Source organism: Tetrahymena thermophila (assembly GCF_000189635.1).
Source record: "Tetrahymena thermophila SB210 genomic scaffold scf_8253817, whole genome shotgun sequence".
NCBI lineage: Eukaryota > Ciliophora > Oligohymenophorea > Hymenostomatida > Tetrahymenidae > Tetrahymena > Tetrahymena thermophila.
The window spans coordinates 142,053-165,389 of NW_002475927.1; the positions used below are offsets into that span (position 1 = coordinate 142,053).

At 21.4% G+C, this 23,337-nt stretch overlaps 5 protein-coding genes across 5 annotated transcripts; 3 read left to right on the forward strand and 2 right to left on the reverse strand. All coding sequences in view use genetic code 6, as the record gives it.

Moving 5' to 3' along the window:
- Positions 1-615: 615 nt before the first annotated feature.
- Positions 616-3,365, forward strand: TTHERM_00920740 (transmembrane protein, putative; the record flags this gene model as incomplete). Its single annotated transcript, XM_001027868.2, has 3 exons — positions 616-1,504; positions 1,561-2,825; positions 2,964-3,365. 3 exons carry the CDS (start codon positions 616-618, stop codon positions 3,363-3,365), a joined length of 2,556 nt encoding a protein of 851 aa, XP_001027868.2.
- A 726-nt stretch (positions 3,366-4,091) lies between these two features.
- Positions 4,092-9,122, reverse strand: TTHERM_00920750 (transmembrane protein, putative; the record flags this gene model as incomplete). Its single annotated transcript, XM_001027869.2, has 4 exons — positions 4,092-6,660; positions 6,717-7,996; positions 8,059-8,642; positions 8,822-9,122. 4 exons carry the CDS (start codon positions 9,120-9,122, stop codon positions 4,092-4,094), a joined length of 4,734 nt encoding a protein of 1,577 aa, XP_001027869.2.
- Positions 9,123-9,332: 210 nt separating this feature from the next.
- On the forward strand, positions 9,333-10,151 carry TTHERM_000920759 (transmembrane protein, putative; the record flags this gene model as incomplete). Its single annotated transcript, XM_012801037.1, has 1 exon — positions 9,333-10,151. One exon carries the CDS (start codon positions 9,333-9,335, stop codon positions 10,149-10,151), a length of 819 nt encoding a protein of 272 aa, XP_012656491.1.
- A 2,014-nt stretch (positions 10,152-12,165) lies between these two features.
- TTHERM_00920760 (rhodanese-like domain protein) lies at positions 12,166-13,107 on the forward strand (the record flags this gene model as incomplete). Its single annotated transcript, XM_001027870.2, has 1 exon — positions 12,166-13,107. The coding sequence occupies one exon, from the start codon at positions 12,166-12,168 to the stop codon at positions 13,105-13,107; it is 942 nt and encodes a 313-aa protein (XP_001027870.2).
- Positions 13,108-18,501: 5,394 nt separating this feature from the next.
- On the reverse strand, positions 18,502-20,679 carry TTHERM_00920770 (tetratricopeptide repeat protein; the record flags this gene model as incomplete). Its single annotated transcript, XM_001027871.3, has 2 exons — positions 18,502-19,404; positions 20,023-20,679. The coding sequence occupies 2 exons, from the start codon at positions 20,677-20,679 to the stop codon at positions 18,502-18,504; spliced, it is 1,560 nt and encodes a 519-aa protein (XP_001027871.1).
- Positions 20,680-23,337: the final 2,658 nt, after the last annotated feature.

The following is a 23,337-nucleotide window of genomic DNA, read 5'->3' on the forward strand; positions in this document are numbered from 1 at the left end:
ATTTAATGCAAATTAAGTCCAAAAACTTACTTTTAGGAAACTATAAATCTTCTTATTTGGGTAGTTTATGTACTATATTTTTATTTGGAATGACAATCTTAGCAGTCTTAATATTCGTATTTTTAACACAAAAAACATCAACTCAGCTGAATCTTTTAGAGTTTAATAAGGAAAATGTTAGTGTTGAAGAGATTATTAACACACTACAGTTTGCAATTTTAATAAGTAAAGAACAGTAATATCTCAATTTTTAGGAGCTTTCTGATGTGTTTGAGTTTGAGATTGCTTATAAACAGTTTATAACATAGCTAAATTACAATCAAAATGCTAAGGAATTAAATTCAATGAAGTTCTCAGTATCTTAGTGCAACTAACAGCAATTAAAATATTTATAAAATCTAAGTAAAGGTTAAATGGATATAGAAAGTATTTCTAACTATTTAATTTGCCCTTAAATAAGTAATATCCCAAATGAAATGGTCTAAAATTAAGAAAGCGATGTATAAAATATATTTAGAATTAATGTTAAGAAATGCAATAATTGTAGTAATCTCACAAATAATCAGCTTAAAGATTTTTAATTGAATATTATTTTTGTTTAATCATAATTTGCTTATGAAGAATCTATTTAAACAACTTCTTTGTATAAAAAATTATATTATTGGTAATTAATTATTCAATTTTAAATCATCCTTAATTAATAATTTAAAAAACTTTAGGAATTTAGACTTTTAAAGTAACTTTGTTCTTAAATAAGATATAGAAGCTGACTAAATTACTTTAAAAATGAGAGAGGAAAATATATTTGCAAATCACTCTCTAAAATTAATAGATAGAGGAACTAGATATAGAACATCAATTAGGAGAACATATACTAATTAAGATATATCTGATGTTTATATATCATAAGATATCATAATTAAAGGGAAAGAAGTACAATATGAAAAAGTACTTGTTAGTCAAGTTGGTTAGTTTTTCATTTTTATTTCATCTTCAGCAGGATTTATGATAATGATATATTATCTTTGTTCACAATTTTATGAAAGCTATATGTATCATTACAATATTTTAGATACAATAAATGCAAACTTTGAAATTCCTTCTAATTTGCTTAGAGAAGATGACAAAAGAAAAGGAGAGTATAAAATAGAGAAAGATATTTCTGAAATACATATCAATATAAAAGAAAATAAAAGTAAAGCTTAGCATGAGCAACAACTTTATAAAATTGGATATTTCTAGTATTGCTTGAAGTATTTTTTTATAAGCATCATAGGCAAATATAAAAAAATTTAATTAAATGAAATGAGCAAATTTTAATATTTTAACCAGGCAAAGGCTAAAATTTTATAACAATTAACTTTCAGCTAAATGATCTTGCAAGCAAATTAGTAATATAAAATCAAATAATTAATTTTTAATAATGAGTAAAATTAAATATTTAACACTTTGAATAAAATTAAATTAGAAGGAGATGAAAAAAGAAATTTCTAAATCAGTTATGGTAAATAAAATGTTTTTTTATCAAAAAATTTAATTAATTTTTAAAAATAATTTTAGTCAATCAAGCTGATTCGTAATTTGCAGATTATAAAAAACCAATTATGTAAAACTAAAATAAAACAATAAATAGCAGTATTGAAAACAACAATTTCTGCTAAAAATCAAATTTTAGGCATTTGCAATTAAGTAAATTAAACGAGTGGAAGGACTTATTCGCTTTATTTATTGATTAAAAACTTTAAGATGAAGTAAATAAACTTAGCAATTAATTCATGAATAAAAACCAAAAATTTTCAAAAGATGCTTCACTTATAAATTTTGTTCATTATGAAATTGACAAAAAGCAAATACCAACTAATGATAATAGTCCAGTTAAAATAAGGTAGCCATCCTATAATAAAAGAGATTTTAACTAACCTAGAAGAAGTTTGATAGAAAGTCCTTCAAATTTTATTAGTAATAATAGATTTTCTTCAACTATTTTCAATATGACTAGTAAATCTCCAACTAGCAAATAAGAATTATTTAAAGATTCATCTCCGAAATCAATTATTAAGTAAAGGAGAAGAACTAATTAACTTTAGGGATTTTAAAAAGAATAGCAATTCATAAACTCTGTAAATATAAATTCTCCAAAAAATATAAATATTGATTTTAATTAACATTTCCAGTAGTTCAAATAATAAAGTATTCAATCTCCTAATTAATTACATCTAAAGCTAAGTAAAGCAATTAACACTGAAGAAAACTAATAAGAATCTACTTAATCCAAAAATTAAAGCTAGAATTAATTTGATATAAACACCTGCTAAGAAATCTAATAAGATAAAACCAAAGCTAATTAAACAAATGCTAGTTAATTAAATTTTTAAGTCCATGAGTTCAATTAAATGATTTAGAGCGAAAAGGAGTATATAAATGAAAATGAAAATTAAAACGACATAATTAACTAAGATAAAAACCAATAAGATGCTAACAAATCCATAGATAGGAGAAGTAGTACAAGTAATGTCCTAGTTGATTTTACTACATATTAATAATTTATAATAAACGATATGATCAAATAGTAGCAGATGTAGGAATAAATATATTCTAAAAAAAGATCGAATTCTTTAAATTTTCATGGTGTTTCCCCTATAACAAAAAAGTCAACATAAAGAAATTGTATATAAGATGATCAGCAAGTTGATTTGATCATTTCTTTAAATTGTATTTCACCTTAAGGTAAAAAAAATAAGCATAATACAAGTCCAAATAGAAGTTCAGATGAGAATCTTCACTGTGATAAGCAAACAATAGATTCTCACAATAATTAGCTTCAAGTAAATAAATTATAATTACTTTGATAAGGAAATTCTAAATTCTAAATTTAAATTTTATATTTATTTATTTTAAATTAATTTAAGCTAAAAATTTTTGAAATTTTCAATTAATATTTAACAAAAATTAATAAAATTTAGTTAAGTGAAAGGATTGACTAAAAAAAAGATAATCTGATTTGTATTTTTGATGAGTCTAAAAGATCTAACTCACCCTCAAAAAATGATTTTAAAAATCCTATAGAGTGTAAAAAGGAAATTAGTAATTTACTTCTAAGTAGTTAGAATTGCAGTGAGGCCGAAGTATTAGAAAAGAATAAGAGAATAACATTTGAAAATACTCAACCTTAGTATTTTATCCATTCCTTAAATGACATTTAAGAAAATATAATCTTCAACAATTTGGATGAAACTAACTAAGATTAAGTAGTTAATAAAAATTAATTTCTCAAATCTTATGTTTTTTCGCCAAGCATTAAACTCTAAAGTTTATATTTGAAGAGCTAAGAAACTGAAAAAAACTCTGATTTAGGCAAAATTTGAATTAAAATTTGTTAAATTTAATTATTATTTTAAATATTTATGTTTACTTTTTCCATTTAAATTTTATTTTTAGAAAATTTAATAAAATTAAAATAATTTTTACATAATAAATAAATAAAATAAATTGATTTTGCTTTTCTAAATTTTTTTATAAAAAGTTTAAGAATATCTTTTTTTTGGTTTAATTATGTAAAGCTTCTAATTTTTATAAGTTGACTAAAATTAATGTCTCGTTTTAAATGTTAAATTTTTTAATTAAAATTAAAATAATATTTTGTAAAATTAAATAATAATAATTTACAATTTTGCTATTTCAATTTATTCAAAAATTTTACAATATCATTTTTTTATTTTTTAACGTGATATTTTGTATAAATTTTGAGAATGTTGATTAAAATAAATATTTTGTTTTTAAGTGTTGATTCTAATTTTTAATGTGATATTTTGTATAAATTTTGAGAATGCAGATTAAAATAAATATTTTGTTTTAATTGCTGATTCAAATATATATATATATATGTAATGATATGAAAATAAAATAAATTTAATGGCAAAATTCAAAATTTTTATTTACTAAATTAAATATTACAATTAAAGTTTTTAAGAAAATAAATTATAAAATAGTTTATTTATTTATATCACTTAATGAGTGAGTGAAGAGGGAGGGCTTTCTGAAAATTTTTTTATTTTATACAGTTTATTTTAAATTTATTAATTGATTAATATTCAATAATGTGTTCCAATAGGTCTATTTTGTTAATAGGGCTGCAATTTCTTTTAGCTTTATTAGGTATTTAATCTATTTTATGTACTATTTGGTACAGAAGAGGCTATTCCATTATAAACATTGTTAGAAGTTGAAATATTTTTCTTTAATTAATTAATTTGTTTATAGCTAGAAGCCTTCTTAATAACTTAGTGGAGAGAGCTTGGTGATTAAACTTGAGATAAATATTATTGATGATAACCTAATTTCGATTAAGGAGAAAGATTTTATTAGAATAAATTAGGTTTTGTAAGTTTATTGCTCACAGTTGCTAGATTTGCTTAAGTAGCTCCTATTTGATATATGCTATTATTTTAGCTATACCCGTTATTAGTTATGTTTATTGTTGTGTTTGCTGTAGGGTTTTAATTTTAACCTTCTTTATTTATAAGAAGTCTTGAATTATCAGAATTATCTCTCACATTATTTTTTTTACTAGTTGAGTAAGAACTCACTGGCTTTGTGGTTTAAATTCTTGATTAGTTTGATTATTATTAGGTAAAGGTTTTCTTAGAAGCAATCAATGAAGGTTTAAATGTGCATTCGACTTTCTCTTTTTCATTCATTTCCTACTATAGCATTTATCTGTTTTGGTTCTTTAACTTAAGCCAGATATTATTTCTTTCAAATGAAGAATAATCCAACCAATTAAAATCTTTTTTATTAACTTATGAGGAGCTTTAAGGAGTGTGTTCATCATTCGAAGTATAAGCTCTATTATTATCTTTTCTATTGTTATTTACATTGGAGTTAGAAGCAGCGCTTATGTAGCTTTAATTTTATTGTGTTTGCATTTTATATGTGCTAGATGTGTTAATATTTTAGTTTGCTAGCCTGTAATTTCCTTGTTTATTGTTATTTTGTATTAAGTTATTTCCAGTTTTATTTGATATTCTAGACATATTGCAAGTATCAGTGCTTGTGTTTAACTTTATATTATTAGAACCTAATCTGCCTCTCAATTAATTTTACTAGTTCTAAGATTATGGTGACAAATGTACTATTGAAGAGTAAACTGATGATACCCCTTATTGCATGCGATGATTGTCTGGTGATTAAATATTACTAACTTAATACGATTCTAAATTGATTGCTTAATTACCTTAAATTTAATTCATTTTGAGAATTTAATTTACACTCACAACACTGGATTATACTTAATAAGGCTCTGTTTGTATGCTTTCTAGCTATGAAGGAATAATTTATTACTTTAGATTATTAGATTAGTTAGGTCCAAAAGTCATATGATTGCTGTTCATAATACCACTTTGAAGTTATGACTATTCAATATTGTGTATTTCAGAGTTTGCTTCTTCAAAATCATGGATAATTGGGATTTAACTCAAATTTTTAGAGTTTTTATCAATTTAATTTGTTTTCATAAATCCTTATTCTGTGTATTCATATACTTATGGAGATGGTTGATTTGGATTATATCCGAATTGCTGTTGATGTAATAAATCCTACTCCCTTAAATACTACTAGTGCTAAAGAGCTTCTTCATCTTCATATTAAAGAATTTATGATTATCTAACTTAGTCTTCATACACATGCTAGTTATAATAGTTTTATAAGTGTTAAGACTATTAATCTAATTGATTACCAACATATTAATTATTTGGAGCTTAATTATTATGTAAACTTTATTCAGAGCTTCCATAAACGAAGTATAAATCTTCTTGGCTTGCTATGCCACTTCCTATTTTTTAATTTACTTAACTCTAATTCTAGATTTATGAATTTTTTAGATTGGCATTTTATTATTATTGTTGACTAGTGTCTTTGGTAAAGATGATGCATTTTTAATTATTTATTGCGAAAGTGTATTTTTTTCTTTCTTCAAAGCTCTTTTTCAAGCTTTCTTAGCTAGTTCTCATTTTTCCATTTCTAGAAGCATTACTTAATTTCATTGGGTTTGTTACAGACATACTTTAAATAGATACATCAGTCTTTTTATCATCTTGGAAGCTCTATTCGAGTCCTCCATTAGCAATGTGGCTTTGGTTTTCTTAAGATTTTTAATTTTCTTAGCTATTTGTGGCAGATGTCTCTGTTTTTTTTAAGTTATCTTTGGTTTTGTTTTATTCATCTTCATTTTAAAAAGTCTTCTTTTTATTTCTAATTTCAGGCGAATATTGATTTTCATAGCTTATCCTGTAGTCTTAATAGCCCTTTTCAGAGCTATCAAAATCTTTCGGCACTTCTAATTTTTTAAAGTCCTTCTACTCCATCATTCTCCTTATTAATGATAAAGAGCTTTAGTTTTAGTAAGATGAGCCCTTTTTCTATAAAAGTTAACTATTTATATCTTTTTATTATTGTTGTTAATAGCCCATCTACTTGTATGTTTATTATTCATTAGCTTTTTTATCTGTGACAGTGGAGAAAGCTTATTATTTTTGCATATTTTTATTATTAAAATTTTATGCATTATTATGCACATTCTTTTCGGAAGATAATTGTTTTTATGAAGAGTTTCTTTAAGGCTATCTTTAATTACCTTCTGTATTTAGCTTTTAATTTGACTAACTAAAATTTATTTACCAAAATATAATTAGATTAAATTTAATATATAATTATTTTACGTATTTTCCTAAGTTTATTCATTTTCTTATTTATACTTCTCTAGTTTCAAGTAAATATGTTTAGGACTAGCTCCATTTGAGGAATGTTCATCAATTGTTTTTGTTCTTGCAGGTGATAACTCATTATTTGCTTCTATTTTTTATATTTCTGCACTAGCTCTTTTTTCTCTGTTTTATAACCCATTATCTTCATTTTTATTTTGGCTGATTTTTTGTTGATTTTATAACTGCTGCTACTTTAACAACTCTTACTATTCTTTCAGAATTGCTTCTTCATATTTTTTTAAAATTATTTATTTTTGTTTTTCTATCAGTTATTATTTCAATTCGTAATTTTAATCTTTTTATGGTTATACTTGAACATCCTATTAGTCTCTTGTATTGGATTATATTTATTAAATCTAGGATTAATTCTACTACAATTCTTTATTATTAATATTAATTTAATTTTGAATTTGCTAGTATAAGGGAATATATTAATTCATTTAATTTTAACTCTACCCTTGATGGATTTATTATTATTATAATTAGTTTTTCTAATTTGAACTTAAAATTGTATTTTAACCTGCTATTCTGTTTTATAGGACTTGTTTATGGATATTCATGTAATCTTTTGGTTTATGTTATTGCTTATCCTAAAATTAGTTTCTATCAGAATTATTTTTTTATTGATTTTTCTTTTCAATTATAGCGTGAGTTTCATTGTTTTCTAAATTCAGTTATTAATTCTAATTAGAGATAGCTTAGTGATGTGGAATTAGATCTTTTTCAATTTAGTTTTAATCTAATTATAATTACTATAAAGATGCAATCATTTCTTAGTTAGAATATTAAGAAAACTGCTAATTTTAAGAAGGGTTTTGCATGTTAGATTTAATTTATTAGATATTTTAAAGCTGTTTTTAGATATTTTGTTAAAAGTAATTATCAAACTGTACTGGATTAAATTCTTCTTTACTTGATGATTGATTCTACTTTTATTGCATTTAGTTTATCTACTACTACTATAATAGTTAATTCGCTCTTGGAGATACTTACTATTTTTGAATATTTTTTTACATAACAAAATTCAAATTTTGTTAAAGTGAGTCTAACATTTCTTACTTTCTTGGATCTTTTTAAGGGATGGATATTTATTAATTTTGATGAGTTTGATTGCTATTTAAATCTTGATCTTAACTTTAGAAAAACTCATTTTTTTCACTAGTCAATAAACTTTATTTAGCACTAACATTTCCCTAAATAGCATAATCTTTGATCTCAAAAGGTATATCTGCTTGCTTGTATTTGAATTATAAAATTAATATGAAATACTATTCAAAGTAAATATTTAAATATATACCCTTTAGGGAAGTGATGAACCCTCTGAAAATCTTTCATCTATTGCAGTGACAAGCTATTCAGTTTAAACTATTCTTTAGGAGCTTTCTTTAATAAGCCTTTAAATTTCATCAGAGTTAGTTTGTAAAGTTTATTTCAAACCTGATTAGTTTGTTACATTTGATGCATTATTGCTCTTTTTATTATTTACGTGATCTACTTATTCTGTATAATACTAATTCCTAACTTGTTAGTTTTGTTAGACTGTCTTTAGCTTCTACTTTTAACTACCGTTGGTATTCTATTATAATAAATCCATATTTATTTAAGAATATATGCTGTTAAATGGTTATCCTTAACTTTAGAGAATCTACTATTTTTAATTCAATGATTATTCTAAAATTTAAGAATTGAGCCTCTAGGAATAAATTAAATCTTCATCAAAATTCAATGCACTTGATTCATCTTTTTCAGGAGCTTCTGAAATGCTTTGAATAACTTGCAATTGCTGCTTATTAACATTCGAAGCCATGTTTCCTAAACCCTATTGCTAAAACTATTAGGTGTTATTAGGATAATTCTGAGGTAAACCATACATCGCTTAGACTAAAATATAATGAAATAATAGTAAATATGGTAAACTTTATAATTTAAAATTAAATTATTATTTGTTTTTAATATAAATCTTATAAAAAAGCTAAGCTTAGATAAATTTTACTAGCATTTTTATTGCTACTTCAAAAGTTAATAATAGATTTCAAATAAATTTTATAAATTTTAATTACACTGCTAAAATGTACTCTAACTATCTTAAGCACTATTCATGATGTAATTTGCTAATTAAAATAACCTAAAATAAGCAGATTGAAGAACTTTCAGTGACTATTTATTATAGAAAATCTAATATTAAAATGCGATACTACCTTTTCTTTTTGAATAATCTTAAAATTCAAGCAAAAAAATCAAATTTAATAAATGATTTATTAATTAATTGATTAACCTTATGTTTATAATAATTAATGTTTGTTAATAGAAAATATATATGTATACTTCTTTCTTTAAGAGAATTTAAAATTCAATATTCATTAACTTTTTGAAATAAGTAAAGTATCTTTACTAACAGCTTAAAATCTCAATATTTTCTAAGCTTATTGATATTAACAAACAATATATACTCTACAAAAAAACATACTCACAAATAGCTCTTAAATAACATAAATTTGAGAAGTAACTTCTGAATCAGAAATATTTATTAAGATAAAATAATAAATATATAAATTGTTTAAATGTAGTTAAATGGTAAACTAGATTATATATCTTAATAGCTTTCGATACCAAATGAGGAAAATATTAAGCCATTTTATCTATTAAAAGGTAATATTATTGATAAAAAGATACAATTCTGAACACTGTATAAAATTACATAAGATTTTTTATTATAAATATAATAAAAATAATGTAATTTTTAATTAATTTACATTTATTCAATATTTATAATAAAATTAGTTTTATTATGTAATTTATTCTTTATATTTTCTTGCTTAATTCAGCATTTTACACTCATCTTTTTTGGATTTCCTTATTAAAAAACTACATTTTTAATATTATTTAATTTCTAAATAATTGAATAAATCAAATTAAAATTAGAAATAAATATTTTAATTAAAATATTGTTTGCAAACTCCTCACTTTAGTCATTAAAATTATATTATGAAAATTATTAACTAAATTTATCAGTTTGTTTTAACAAATCTCTTAAACCATTTTTTATTGTAAATTTAATTTTAAAATTAAAAGAAAATTTTAAATAATTCAAACGTAATATTTAATTTATTAGCTATAATTGAAAAAGCAATAAATATCTTTAGAAAGAGTTTGTGTAAAATAAATGGATTAGTAAATATTAGTAAGTCAACAATTAATTTAGCCAAAAAATATCCTAAAAAATTTAATAGGATTTTCAAATAAATGGCTAAGTCTAATTTGGGGATGCCTACTACAGTACCTTATATATATTCATAGGGACTACGTAAACGAGATATGCTTAGATTTATACTTTTATACTAAAATGTAGAGTTATTTATACCTTTTGCAATACGTCTTGATGTTTGTTGAAACGGAGTCTTTGCTAAGCAAATTTAAAAAATAAATAACAAAGTTAAAATATACATTTTAAGTATTGAATTTCATTTTTTCCATTCATAATTTGTTATTTGCTTTCTAAGCAAATTAAGATATTTGTAGATCCCTTTCATCTGTAAATAGGATGCATGGAATAGTAATGGGAATATATATAATCTTTGGACTTCTTTTTGCATTAATGGCGTTTATTTAAATTCAAGAAGTTAAGGAAAAGTACAAGCAAGCTAAAAAATTATGAAAAAATATTTAAAAAGTTATTTATTTTTTATAATTTGCAGTAATCAATATTGCATTTTTTAAAATTTATATAGTCTTATGAATAATTATTTTTGAAATAATTTGTTAACATATTTCTCAAACATTACTTAAATATTAAATTTATTTATTTGATGCTTTATTGGTTTTAGCTGATTAGTACTCAAACTATATATTATTTATAAATACTAAACACTATTTTTAATTTAATTAAGCAAATTATTATATAAAAGCAATTAATTATTATAAAAAAAAATGATGAAAGAAAAAGTCTTAAATATTTTATAAGACAAGAAGTATAAGAATTCTAGTAGGTTAATATACACAATAGTTTTTGGATTAAGTAGTTTGCTAGTAGGCTATTAAGATTACAGAAGTAATAAATGCGCTAAATTTAGTGACTTCATTATTTTAAATGGAATTTTTTTGGTATTATTTATCCCAATTATAAGTCTTAAATTTTATAATACTGCCTAACTTACTAAACCAATAAGAGGAAGTAATACCTCGCAGAGTTTAATTGAGTAGAAATAAGCATATTCTAACAAAATTGTTACATTAGTGAATAAATATTCTTTTATAGCCTAATCAATTTTATAGATTTCTATGGTATTTGCTCTTTTATTAACTCTTTCAAACGAATGCTAATCTGGATTTCGATTTTCAATTATTTATACAGTATCTTTTTTTATAATAGTACTCCTAAATGCATTAATTTATTTTTTAAAAAGATGAATTAATATTGTAGTTAACAATCAAAATAATATAAAAAATAATTTATTGTATATAATTGTATTTTACATTTAAATATTTAATTCATATTTCTAACCTTTAAGCCAACATATAAAAAATACTTAAAATATAAATAGATTTAAATTGTCATAAGATAAAAGAAGTTAATTTAAATTAATATTTAAAAATTTGTAGAATAAAATATAAATTCTTACTAATTTTAGAAGTAATATCTTTAAAAAAATAATTTTTAAATCAATAATTTTGATGACTTGATTATTTTAAATGGAATTTTTTATTTATTCCTATCGTAGATCTTAAATTTTATAATGCTCCATAACTCACTCAACTAAATAGAGAAAGTAACACTTTAAAAAGTCTAATTCAAATGAGTTTTTGCATTAAATGATTAGTATTTTTTTATTGATATATTAAAGATATTGATATTATTCGATCTTTTTATAACTCTTTAAAATAAATACAAATCTAGATTTCAATTTTAATTAATAAGACAGACAGTATCTTTTTATATAATAAAGGTTCTAAATGCATTCATTCATTAATGGGTTTTGAATATTTCACTGATATTAAATCAGATTGTTAATTTATATTTTATCAATTAATCAAAATAGTAGAAAAAATAATTTATAATGCTTCTATTTGTATTTATAATTTTATTAATAAGGTTAAAAATGATAAATATTAATAAAATTAGATGAATATTTAGAATTAAAAATTAATAAGGTAATAATTGCTTAACTGAATAATGATAAACGTGTAGTCTAGAATACCACAATTTTTAGAAATAAAAATATTCATTTTTTAATAAAATACTTAAATATAATTTTAACAAAATTGCTTAAGTTAATAAATTACACTTTTGAAATTAAATTTATATTATCTTATTTTTTTTCGTTAGTAGGCTATAAAAGAACGATTATTACTTTTTATTAAAATAAATTTTTAATTTAATTATTGAAAGTAGATATAGCTAAAAAATATGTTTAAATTAAGAAAATAAGCGCTTAAGAGTACTAATCTTTCTTCTAAATTTACCTAGCAATTAGTATTTACATACTTAAGGAGTAATTTTAGAATGATAGAATGCGAAGAACTCCACGACATCTTGGTCGAAGGAAATAAACCAGGTTTTAAAATTTTACATCCCTACTTGTCTGATAATAGAGCAAACTATTTAAGAGAAGTAACAAATTTTTTAGTTCATGGGCACATTAAGGGTGCATTCTTTATTAACATGCATGATATATCTGATTTAACATCTTCTTATAAGATGATGGCTCCAACTAATGAGTAGTTTTCTATCTATATGTAGCACGCTGACATAGGAAAATTTGATAAATTAGTCATTTATGATGAAACTATTATGGTTTCAACTCGTTTACATTGGTAGCTTAATTCATTTGGGCATACTAATTTATACTATTTAAACGGTGGATTGAGGAGATGGAAGTACTTAGGGCTACCATTAGAAAAAGGTTTTACTTAGCATTCAACTAATATATCAGAGAGAGAAGCTAAAAATTTTGAATATATATTAGACAAGTCTAAAGTTATAGATTATAATGAAATGTGCAAAGTTAATAATGAATATTTGTAATAAAATGAATTTTAAATTTATGATTCAAGACGTGTCGTTTAATATAGCGAAGGTACTGAGCCTAATTGGATTCATATACCTGTGATGTAAGAGCTAATTTAAGAGGATGGTAGATTTAAAGATATAAATGATTTACAAAAAATCCACAAGTAATATAAAGTTGATTATGATAAAACAATAATTCACACATGTAGAAGAGGTCTGTAAGCAACAGTTGCTAACTTCGCTTGTGAATTAGTGTGTGCTGCAAATAAAAAAAATTATAATTCAAGAATTTATGATGGCTCTTGGGAGGAGTGGATGACTAAAAAGCAAGTACACTGATTTTTTATTGATGAATAAAAGTGTTAATTCAATTAAATGTAAGAAGATAATTTTGTTAGATATATTTTTAAATTCAACAAATTAATTTTGAAGTCAATAGACAAAAATCAATATTTTTTTTGTAATGAATAAAGATACTGGTTAATTGAAATTTATTAATTATAAAACTATTCTTTTGTATAATAGTACTCTTTATATAACATTGAATTTATAATATATTAATTCTAAAAAGATCTTATTGACTTTAAATAAAAAAAATATTTTTTATTCTATTTAAAAGTAGAAAATCTAAAAATAAATAAAAGTATCAAATAATAAATAAGCAAATAAATAAATAAAAATTTAATAAATTAATAAAATTGAGATTAATTTCTAATTTTATATTTTCATTTCTAACTTTTTCAAAAATAAATTAAAAAATTATAATAAATATTTACAACAACAACAAAAAAAAATATATAATTTTTATTATTTTGATAAACTCTTTCAAAATATTTTTTACTTTTTCAATTTATTTAAATTATGAAAGGCAAAAGAAAATTTTGAAAAAAGTATGCAATATGCAATGAATGATATTACTAATTAATTAAAATAAAATCCAAAAATATTCTAAATAATTTAAAATTAGCAAACAAAAAGTATTTTTTTTTTTCATGATAATATTACCAAATGAATTTTTAGAAAGAAGATTTTATTATTACTAGGATATTTTAAGTTAGTCAGCATTTTAGAACTATAAGATTAAAATTAAACTACAGGGTATTTATTATGTACTACTGCTAAATTTATTTTTGAATGAAGAGAATTTTTTTATTTTATCTTACATTTTCAAGAAAGAAGACAAACAAATTTATATTAACTTTGAGAGATTTAAAGTTAATTGTGCTAAATTTAAAATTAAAATAACCTATTTTACTTTGTGAAATGTTAAATTTTTTAATTTAAATTGGTATTTTTCTTTAATAATTCATAATTGTAAATTATTAATTTACTATTTAGTATGATTTTTGAATACTGACAAAAATTCATCAAATTTGAAATAAATTCCCTTAAAATAACAAAAGGTTCGTAGCAATTTGTTTGATTTTGTGTAGAATATTTTAATATTCTCTCTATAATTAAATCATTTTGATGTAAATATTTTTCAAGGATTGGATGAATTTAGAAATAGTGTGATATTACTGCACACTATTAAAATAAAAAATCTGATTTTTAATGCTTTTCACTTATCTTTAATATTTTTTTGTTTTTGATTGCAATAGTCTCTCATTTAAAGAAAAAAGCTCTCACGAATAATTTTATAAATATTCAACAACACATATTTAATTTTGTATGTATTATTCTTAACAACAAAAAAAGTAGCGATTCTGTTATTTATCTAAACTCTTATGCATATAATTATTAGTAAATGTACACTATACCACTAGGAAATACTTTTGATAATTAATTGCGGTGATACGTCGTAATTTAATAATACTTACTCTCTTTAAAAGATATTTGTTAAAACAAGTAACAAATATACAAATTTAGTAATTTTGTGAATGGATACAAATACTAATTTATTTACTACTAATATATAAAACAAAATAGAAAAATAAATAAGATTACAAATATTGATATACTAGAAGTGTTTTCTGACTTCTTGCGTTAGGAATGCGTTAAAATAGTAAAGCTATCTGGTAGAACTGTTCTAAATTATAGTTTTGATTAAATATGAATGAACGAGCGTATCCTATTATTTTTTATATTTGCTAATCTGAAAGACCCTTACCTTAATCAAATTTAAAGTACTACAAAGTGATTTATAAATTTGAATTAAAATTTTTATAAAGACACTAACTAACTAACACATTATCTCATATTTATTTTTGTAAGTCACTTAATCTTCATTTTTATGTTTACTTTTTAATTAATATTGCATAATTGAAAATTTTATTTATTCTTTCATTATTTTGTTTGTGTCATATGATTTTATTTAACTTTTTACTTTTAATATATTATATTTTATTCTTTGTTTGCTAAATATAAGCTAACATTTTATTTTTTCTCACAAAGATATCTTTCAAATATTAATATAGGTATATATAATATTTCTATTTTAAATATCATCAATAGAATCAATGATTTTTATTTTTGTCTTTTTATCATATAAGAAATATTATTCAGTTTTTATTTACAAAAAAAAATCAATACTTTTAAATTTGGTTAGGTTTTAACCAAAAAACATTACTTTTTTATTATTGTGCCATTAATAATTTTAGATATTATTTTATTGAAAAAACTATTAAAATAAAATTGTTTTGTAAAAAAGCTATTTATTATGTAGTGAGTAGTATTTGTCGTTTTGATTTAAGATTATCTTGATGTATCTTCCCAAAAAAGTGTAAGGACTATACTATATTAGGTTTGAAAGCGAAATTAGATGATAGTGCTTTGTTTTGTGTGTATAGGGTAAGCTTAGATTTTTTAAGATTATTTCAATTTACTTTAATATTTGTAAAGTTATTAATAAGGGAAAGTGAGCATTAAAAAAATTAAATAAAATTTGAAAGAAATTTGTTACATTTTTAAAGTAAATGTATTTTTCCTTATTCAATTTAGAAATTAAATTATTATTTTTACTTTTGTTATAAAGATATTTCTTTTATAAAATTTACTATAGGGCTGGCTTGAAAATATAATTATTCAATTTTTATGGTAATTTGATTATAATAGTGGTTTAAATTTGTACTTATTTTATGGCTAGAAAGATATTTCTATACATTATAGTGGAAAAATATTGAAAGAGTTACTTTAATCTTTATTTTGAAAAAAAGATATACTATTATTTTTATTTTGGTATCCACCGATACTATTCATATTTCTTTATTTTCTCTCCATAAAATTTTTTAATCTCATATATAGACCTTCTCAATTTTATTTAAATAAATAATTATAATACTTACTACTTTCTCAAAAAATTTAAGTCCTAAGAATATTATTCTAGTTAATTATTAATTATGTTACAAATGTGAATGTGAATTTCAAAAACACCTAAAAAAAATAAACTATTTACTCATCATTTATAAAAAATTTTAATTATCGAAATATTAAAGCAGATAATTTTTTATTGTTTTACGTTATCCACTACAATTATTATTCTTTGAACGAAAATTCTTAAATCTAGTGTACCAAAATTTTTTAAAATATAAAGATTTTTCTTAATAAAAACTTGTAATCCAAAAAAAAAAAATTTCATTTTTATTTTACTAATAATTTTTGTAAATTAATAGTTTTTTCAACATATTTACTTTTTATACTCTCTAAATTCACAATAAAGAGTATTAAACTGGGCTTATTTTTTGCATATAAAATGAAAATTTATTGGTTAATTTTTGTTCAATTCGCTTAATAAATGAATTATTTTCATAAATTGGACTTTTTTAACAAGATACTTAGTTACAACTTTTAATTTTAGTATTTTCTGCATATTTTAGCTTAACAAATTATTTATTTTAATAGAAACCTCAATTTTTGTTTACCTGGTAGGGAGGTATGTGAATGAGTGCTAGTTTGTGGGTTATCAAATATAAATATTTAGTGTAAAGATATCTCATATAGTTATGTTTATTTTCTGATATATTAAATAATATAAAAAAGCGAATTTGATAAGTAGTAATATGAAAAAATATTAATGGATATTATAAAATTTATATATCAGTTCATATTCGAGTGTATAATTTTTTAATGGTTTAAAAAATTAATAAAAATTGATTGGAGAAAAGGTAAATTTAATAAATATCAAATTTAATTGTAAATAAAGAGGATCAATAAAATTTTGATTATATCTATTTGAAAACAAAGTAATATTTATAGATAATTTATTTCTTAATTACAATTTAAGAATTATAATACTTTTTCTTATTATTTTGTATGTCTGTCTTATGTAGGATTTTTATTTAAAGCTAAATTGTTAAATATTAATAAATTAATTTGATTGGTTTTTTCATTTCTTTTATTTATTTAATTTCTAAACAAATTTTAAGTTACTCATCTTGAAGGCAACAAATGAATTATTTGCTTTTAGCTCAGTAAAGTTTTTCAAAGAATATTTTAAATTACATATATTTGATAAAATTCACTGATCAATTGAAAAAAATTTATCTAGATATAGGCAATTAATTTTTCCTTATTAAAAAATAATAATAGCCATAAAAATTATCTTACCTTACTTTATTTTAAATTCTTATATTTTTTCTCTTTGTTTTGAGCAAGCTAATTGTTTGTTCAAAACTATCTTTTTGTAAAAATATACATATTCTATTAAAATTTTTAATTTTTTAAAGCCAATATTGTTTTTATGTCAATAAAAAGCTGAACAGAGGAAATTTTGGAATTAAATATTGTTTTTTTATATTAATTTAAAATAGATTTTATATCATTTATTTTCTTAAAATATCATAGATAATTTGATAAAATAATAGATAGATATATATATAAATAAATACTAATTAATTGGTTTTTCAAATTAGCTCTTCTAAAAATTAATTTATTTAGAAGCTAAATAAATGTAATTTAAAACTTTAGTATTGAGTATGATGATAATTATATTAGTAACATGCGTTTTTCAAAGTTTATAAAAGCTAAATACTCTTCTAGTGATTTTAAATATTGTATCATATCAGCAAAAAATAAAATATCTTTTCTTAACAAACAAACAAGTGTAACTTTAATCAAAATTTAAGTTTTCAAAATCAAAAATTTACAAATAACTACTTTTGTAAATAAATCATGGATAATAGTTCTAAATGGATATTTTTACATGCTTTACATCTGAATTAAATAAATTTTAGCTTAATGCGTGTTCTTCTAGATATAAATCTCTCGATTTTCGTAATATAAATTAGCTGTAATTAAATAAATAAATATAGTAATATTAATAGCAAGTTAGGTATCGATTTGCATGATTATTTACTAAATTTTTAACTCAGTAAAAATGTATTGAAAATAAGCTTTAAATTATCTCGACAATTAGGTAGGCAAATAAAAAAATATGGACAAATGTTTAAATAAATAGTATTTGTATGACAGTAGATAAATTAACAATTGAGCAAGCATAAGTGTAAATAGGTATTTAAATCAAATTTCAATCTAAATAGTATAATTATAATATTTTTAGAACAAGATATAAAAAGGATACAAATTATTCTATCTAATATGTAATAGAAACAAAAAAATTTGTGATTAATTTTGAAAATAGAAAATAAGCAATAATCTGATGTTCATTTTGCCAGGAATTTGCTTACCTAATAACAAATTCTATTAAATTGTATTAATAAACTAGTTTTACATTTTTAAATTTTATAGATTATTAATAGACATTATTTATGCATATATAATTATTTATATAGTTTATCATTTATAAGAAAATCCATGATAAGATCCATCTGTATTTTAACGCTATTCTTAATCTAATTCATTCGATTCTTATATTGATTACATTTTTTGAGCATAGCTATGAAGATATGACTACATTTAAATTTCAGCACTTGCTACAGCAAATCCACACTTTGCTTCTTGCAATTTGTCTAATTCTTATTTTTGCTCAGCCAACTAAAGAGCACGTAAGAAACTTTATTTACCTTACTCGAAATTTCCTATCATTGATGTAACTTATCCCATTTTTAATTAAGCCTTTAGTTCACCATTTTCATCTTTCATATCTTATGTGAGTTTTATATATTTGTCAATAAAAACAGTCATTTTCTCCTTATTATCCAACAATCCTGGCATGCCTATTCTTCCAATATTACCAATAGCTATAGTTTAACTTGCTAAATTCGACATTTTAACACTGTGACGTAAAGCTTGCTAATAATATGAAAGAGCTTGTTTTCTAAGATTTATTGCATCATAACACAATCCCAAATTAATACAAGCTAAAAATTTCCCATTCACATCTGCTATATTTTCATGTTATTTATGATATTGTATAGCTTTTTCATAAAATTAGTTATCCTTTTCCTATTATCCAATCATTTGGTAGTCTACTCCTAAACAGTTGTAGGCTAGAGCTTCTCCATGCTGATCTCCAATATTTTGGCAGATTTATAAGAATTTTTCATAGCTTTTTATTGCAACTTTATATTTACCAATATTATCATTTAATACGCCAATACTATAGTACGATCTTCCTTCATCTCTAGGTTTTCCAGCTCGTTTACAAGCAAAAGCTAGCATTTCATAGTCTTTTCTTCTCCTCAAGGATCTTAAGTAAATATGCTTTTCAGCGATTGTTTATTTTTACACTTCTTCAGACTGTAATAAAAAAATATCATTCAAGTTTAATTTGTTAGAAATGTTGATGAAGTCGTCATATATTGGATCAACGAATATTAGTTAGGGTTTTCAAGTAATTAAATACGACTCATCTTAGTTTTGTTTTTTCTGTAAGGAAAGAAAATTAAAATTTTATAATCAAATTATGTATAAAATAAGCTTAAATTACTCTTATTTCAATTGAATTTAGTTGGTAAAAAAAAATTTGCAATTGATTAAAACCTTTGTAAAATAGTGAATGTTATTACAATCCATCCATAGATTTTTAATAAAAATTTATATGAATTAAATTCGTGGTTTTAGCACTACTAAGATAGTAAATTCAAAAACCCCTAATTTGCTTCAGATAAAATATCAATCAACCATTTCGTTAATAACACTAAACATATCAATTTAATTATGAAAATCTAAAACTCATATATTCATCTTATATGTATGAGCGGAATGTAACACTAGACTATTAAGCCGAAATCTCACAAAATAATTATTTACCATGTATTTAAAATCTTCTAAAAATATTAATTTGTAAACTAAATTTTATCGCAACTTTTATGAAATGAAAACCTAACTAAAAAATATTTATAAAAAATTAATTACCTCAATAGGATTTTTAGCAAATGAGCTCTGATCCATATTAAACTGACTAAATTAATTAAAACTATAATTTAATTTTGTTATTCCCATTTATTAGCTTTCTGGTATATTTCCAATTGTGTTATAATTCTTTTAGATTAAAGATCTGCTTTTTATTTTCGTATTTAGTTGATTATCGTTGAAGCGTATAGGTGTATTAAAGAACAATGGTAACTCTATACGCTAAGGTTTGTTTGTTTGCAAATATTCTTCATTAATCCTATTTTTAGGGTTAAGCTTGTTGAAATTTTTAACAAGGTTTTCCTCTGCTAAAGATGAAGTTGGTTAAAAAGAAGTCTTAATTGGTTCTTTCTTCTTTCTTTAACCTCCTTGGCTTTAATCCATAAAAGAACCATTTTATCCTGATTTATTTGCATAATTAGTGCTGTTAAGTCTGCTATTATTATGGCTGTTTTCAAAGTTGTTCATATAATACTCATTATTCGAGGAGTAATTCTTTATGTTTTGATTCAAATTATTTCCAAAATTATCTTTCTAATTGTAATTATTTAAAGAAATGTTGTTGGGATTATTCACATTAAATGAATCTCCATTTTTAAAATATGAATTTCTATCTTATGAAATAGCTCTTCTCTCTCTGAAAGAGTTGTTTCCTATCATCTTAGCTTTATTTTATAAATTACTATCTTATGTTATAATCTTTAGAATAAGTGTATTGAATTGAGTTCTCTTTAATTAATTGAATGATTAATATATTTTTCAGATAATTGTATACTGCGCTATACGAAAAATAATAATTAAGTGGTTAGCAATCATTCATCATTCATTTAATATATATATTTTTTTAAACATATTTATCAAATTCTTCTAACACCAAATCCATCGTTCGTTAAAATTATATATTTATCATAACATTCATTCATTCATTCATTCATTTTAACTTTATAATTTTATTTAATTATTTTTTCATTCAAAAATAAAACATAACAATTTAGTAAATAAACAAATCAATAATATTATTTTATTCAATTATAAAATTTTGTCTGTTACTTAGAATTTTTGAGATTAAAAAATAAAAAAAAATATTTATTATCTTAACAAATTTAGTTAGTGAAATATCTTTTAAAACTCATATATTAATAATTCGTTAATTTATTAGCTTTAACATATCATTTGTAAAATTATAAATTATCTTTATTTTGTTAATTATTAATTTATGTTAACATTTTTAAAAATAATATTCTCAAATCAATAATAAATATGAAATAAGGAAAAAAGAAATGATATGAATATTTTTATTAGTATTTTAATGAAAGTATAACTTCATATTCATTCCAATAGTAGTTTTTATTAAGGATAAAGTAATAATAAATGACGATTACTAATTACTATGATTTAATTTGAAGAAGAGTAAAGGGAAGTAGAATGAATTATTAAATATAATGTTTTTTGAGAATATATAACAAAGATAAATGTTCTATTATGAAAAATATAAAAATAATAAAATAAATTACTCTAATGAAATATATTAAATTTTCATAACATATAATTCATTCTCAAATTTATTTTTATAAAGTATATTCTGAAATATTTATTTTTCACCAGTTTGTTTATAAAAAAATAATTTTAAAATCGAATATTTTTTTAATAAAAATAGGTTTTATTATAAAAATCCAAAAACAATATAAAACACTTAATTAATAGATATGAAAAATAGAAGGATATCTCCAAATTTATTTTCTATATTATATAATAATAAATTTTAAATTTTTTATTCATTTAAATTTGCATATCTTTTTTGCAAAAAAAAAAAAATTTAAATTAATTTTATTTGTCTAATCTTAATACAAGATGATGAAAGATATCTTAGATCATATTTAAATATAAGCACAGTATGGCTTGTAGTTATATGATTCAAAATATTGAGTTGTTAATTATATTTAATTAAAAAAATTGTTCTATAAAATTTGGACGGTATTAAATGTAAAGGTTATATTAAAAATAATAAAATTCTTATTTTTTTTTGGTAATACTTTAAAATCAAACTATGACCTAATGCTTGTTTTTATATTTTTAATGCATTTTTAAAAAATAATTCTTAGTTAAAATTTAGCAAACAAATTCAATTTATTTTATAAAATTGATTTGCCATCTTGGATTAATAAAAGAAAAATTTTTATAACCAATAGTTTTTTGGATTTAGCTCTTTTTTTTAATGCTAAATAGCAGAATAGTAGCACATATATTTATTAAAATTTTATCTTATTCAATCTTTCTTTCAATTTAACTCTGTAACCTAATTTTCATTACGCAATATTGTAAAAATAATACATAAAAGTAGAATATTTTAATTTGAATAACGAAGTCAAGTAGAAGGTTAATCTTAGTAAAAGATAAATTTAATATTCTTCTTACTATGACTTTTCTAAATACGGACATTGCTATTAAGAATATTGAATATGCTAAAGTTTTCCTTAATCTTATATTGATTTATTCAGTCTATCAAATAAATCTGCATGCGTTATGCTCAAATTGTTTCCAATCAATAATATATTTTTCTAACTTTGAAGAGCTAATTCAAATGATGAGAATGAATAATTAATTTTATGCAAGTAACTCCTAATTATATTTCAACTCATATTTTATTTGTTAATTAAAGAAAATATTTATAAACGGAAGTACTATAGAGTAGGTTAAAAGTATAATATCCACTATAATTAAAATTTAAGTATTTTTTACCTAATTGATAGAAAGATGAAAAAGTAAAAATAAAGGTTTTTGAAAAATATTCATTTAATGTAACTCTCTTTCAAATAATATTTGAAATTATTTGCATAAACTGAAATTTTAATTTAATAAAAAAATATCTTTTCTATTAGAAATATTAAATAATTAGATTTTTTTATTATTTGTTACTCTAATTACTAGGTTTTTTTTAACAAATTTCCTTTAAATGATTTAGAATCTAATTTTTACCCCCTTTGTTATTTTCTTCTTTTTCCCCTTTTCTTATTTATTTCTTATGCTAAAAAGCAACAAATTCTATACTAGCACTGTATTCAAGTATTTTAATTTATCTTTTATTTTTAGCTTCTTTTAGATCGGCTTTTCTAAGAATATCTTAAATATTTCAAAAATTTATGTGAGCTAGAAAAAAATAAATCAAGTATGAATCATATACAGATAATAATGAGTAAAATTTAAAGTAGACTTTGTAAAAATCCGAATCTATAAATGCCACTATTTGTAATCGAAATGTGAGAATAATTGGCTTTCAAAATTTACTTTCTAAAGTAATTAAAAAAGAGGGATCCTCAA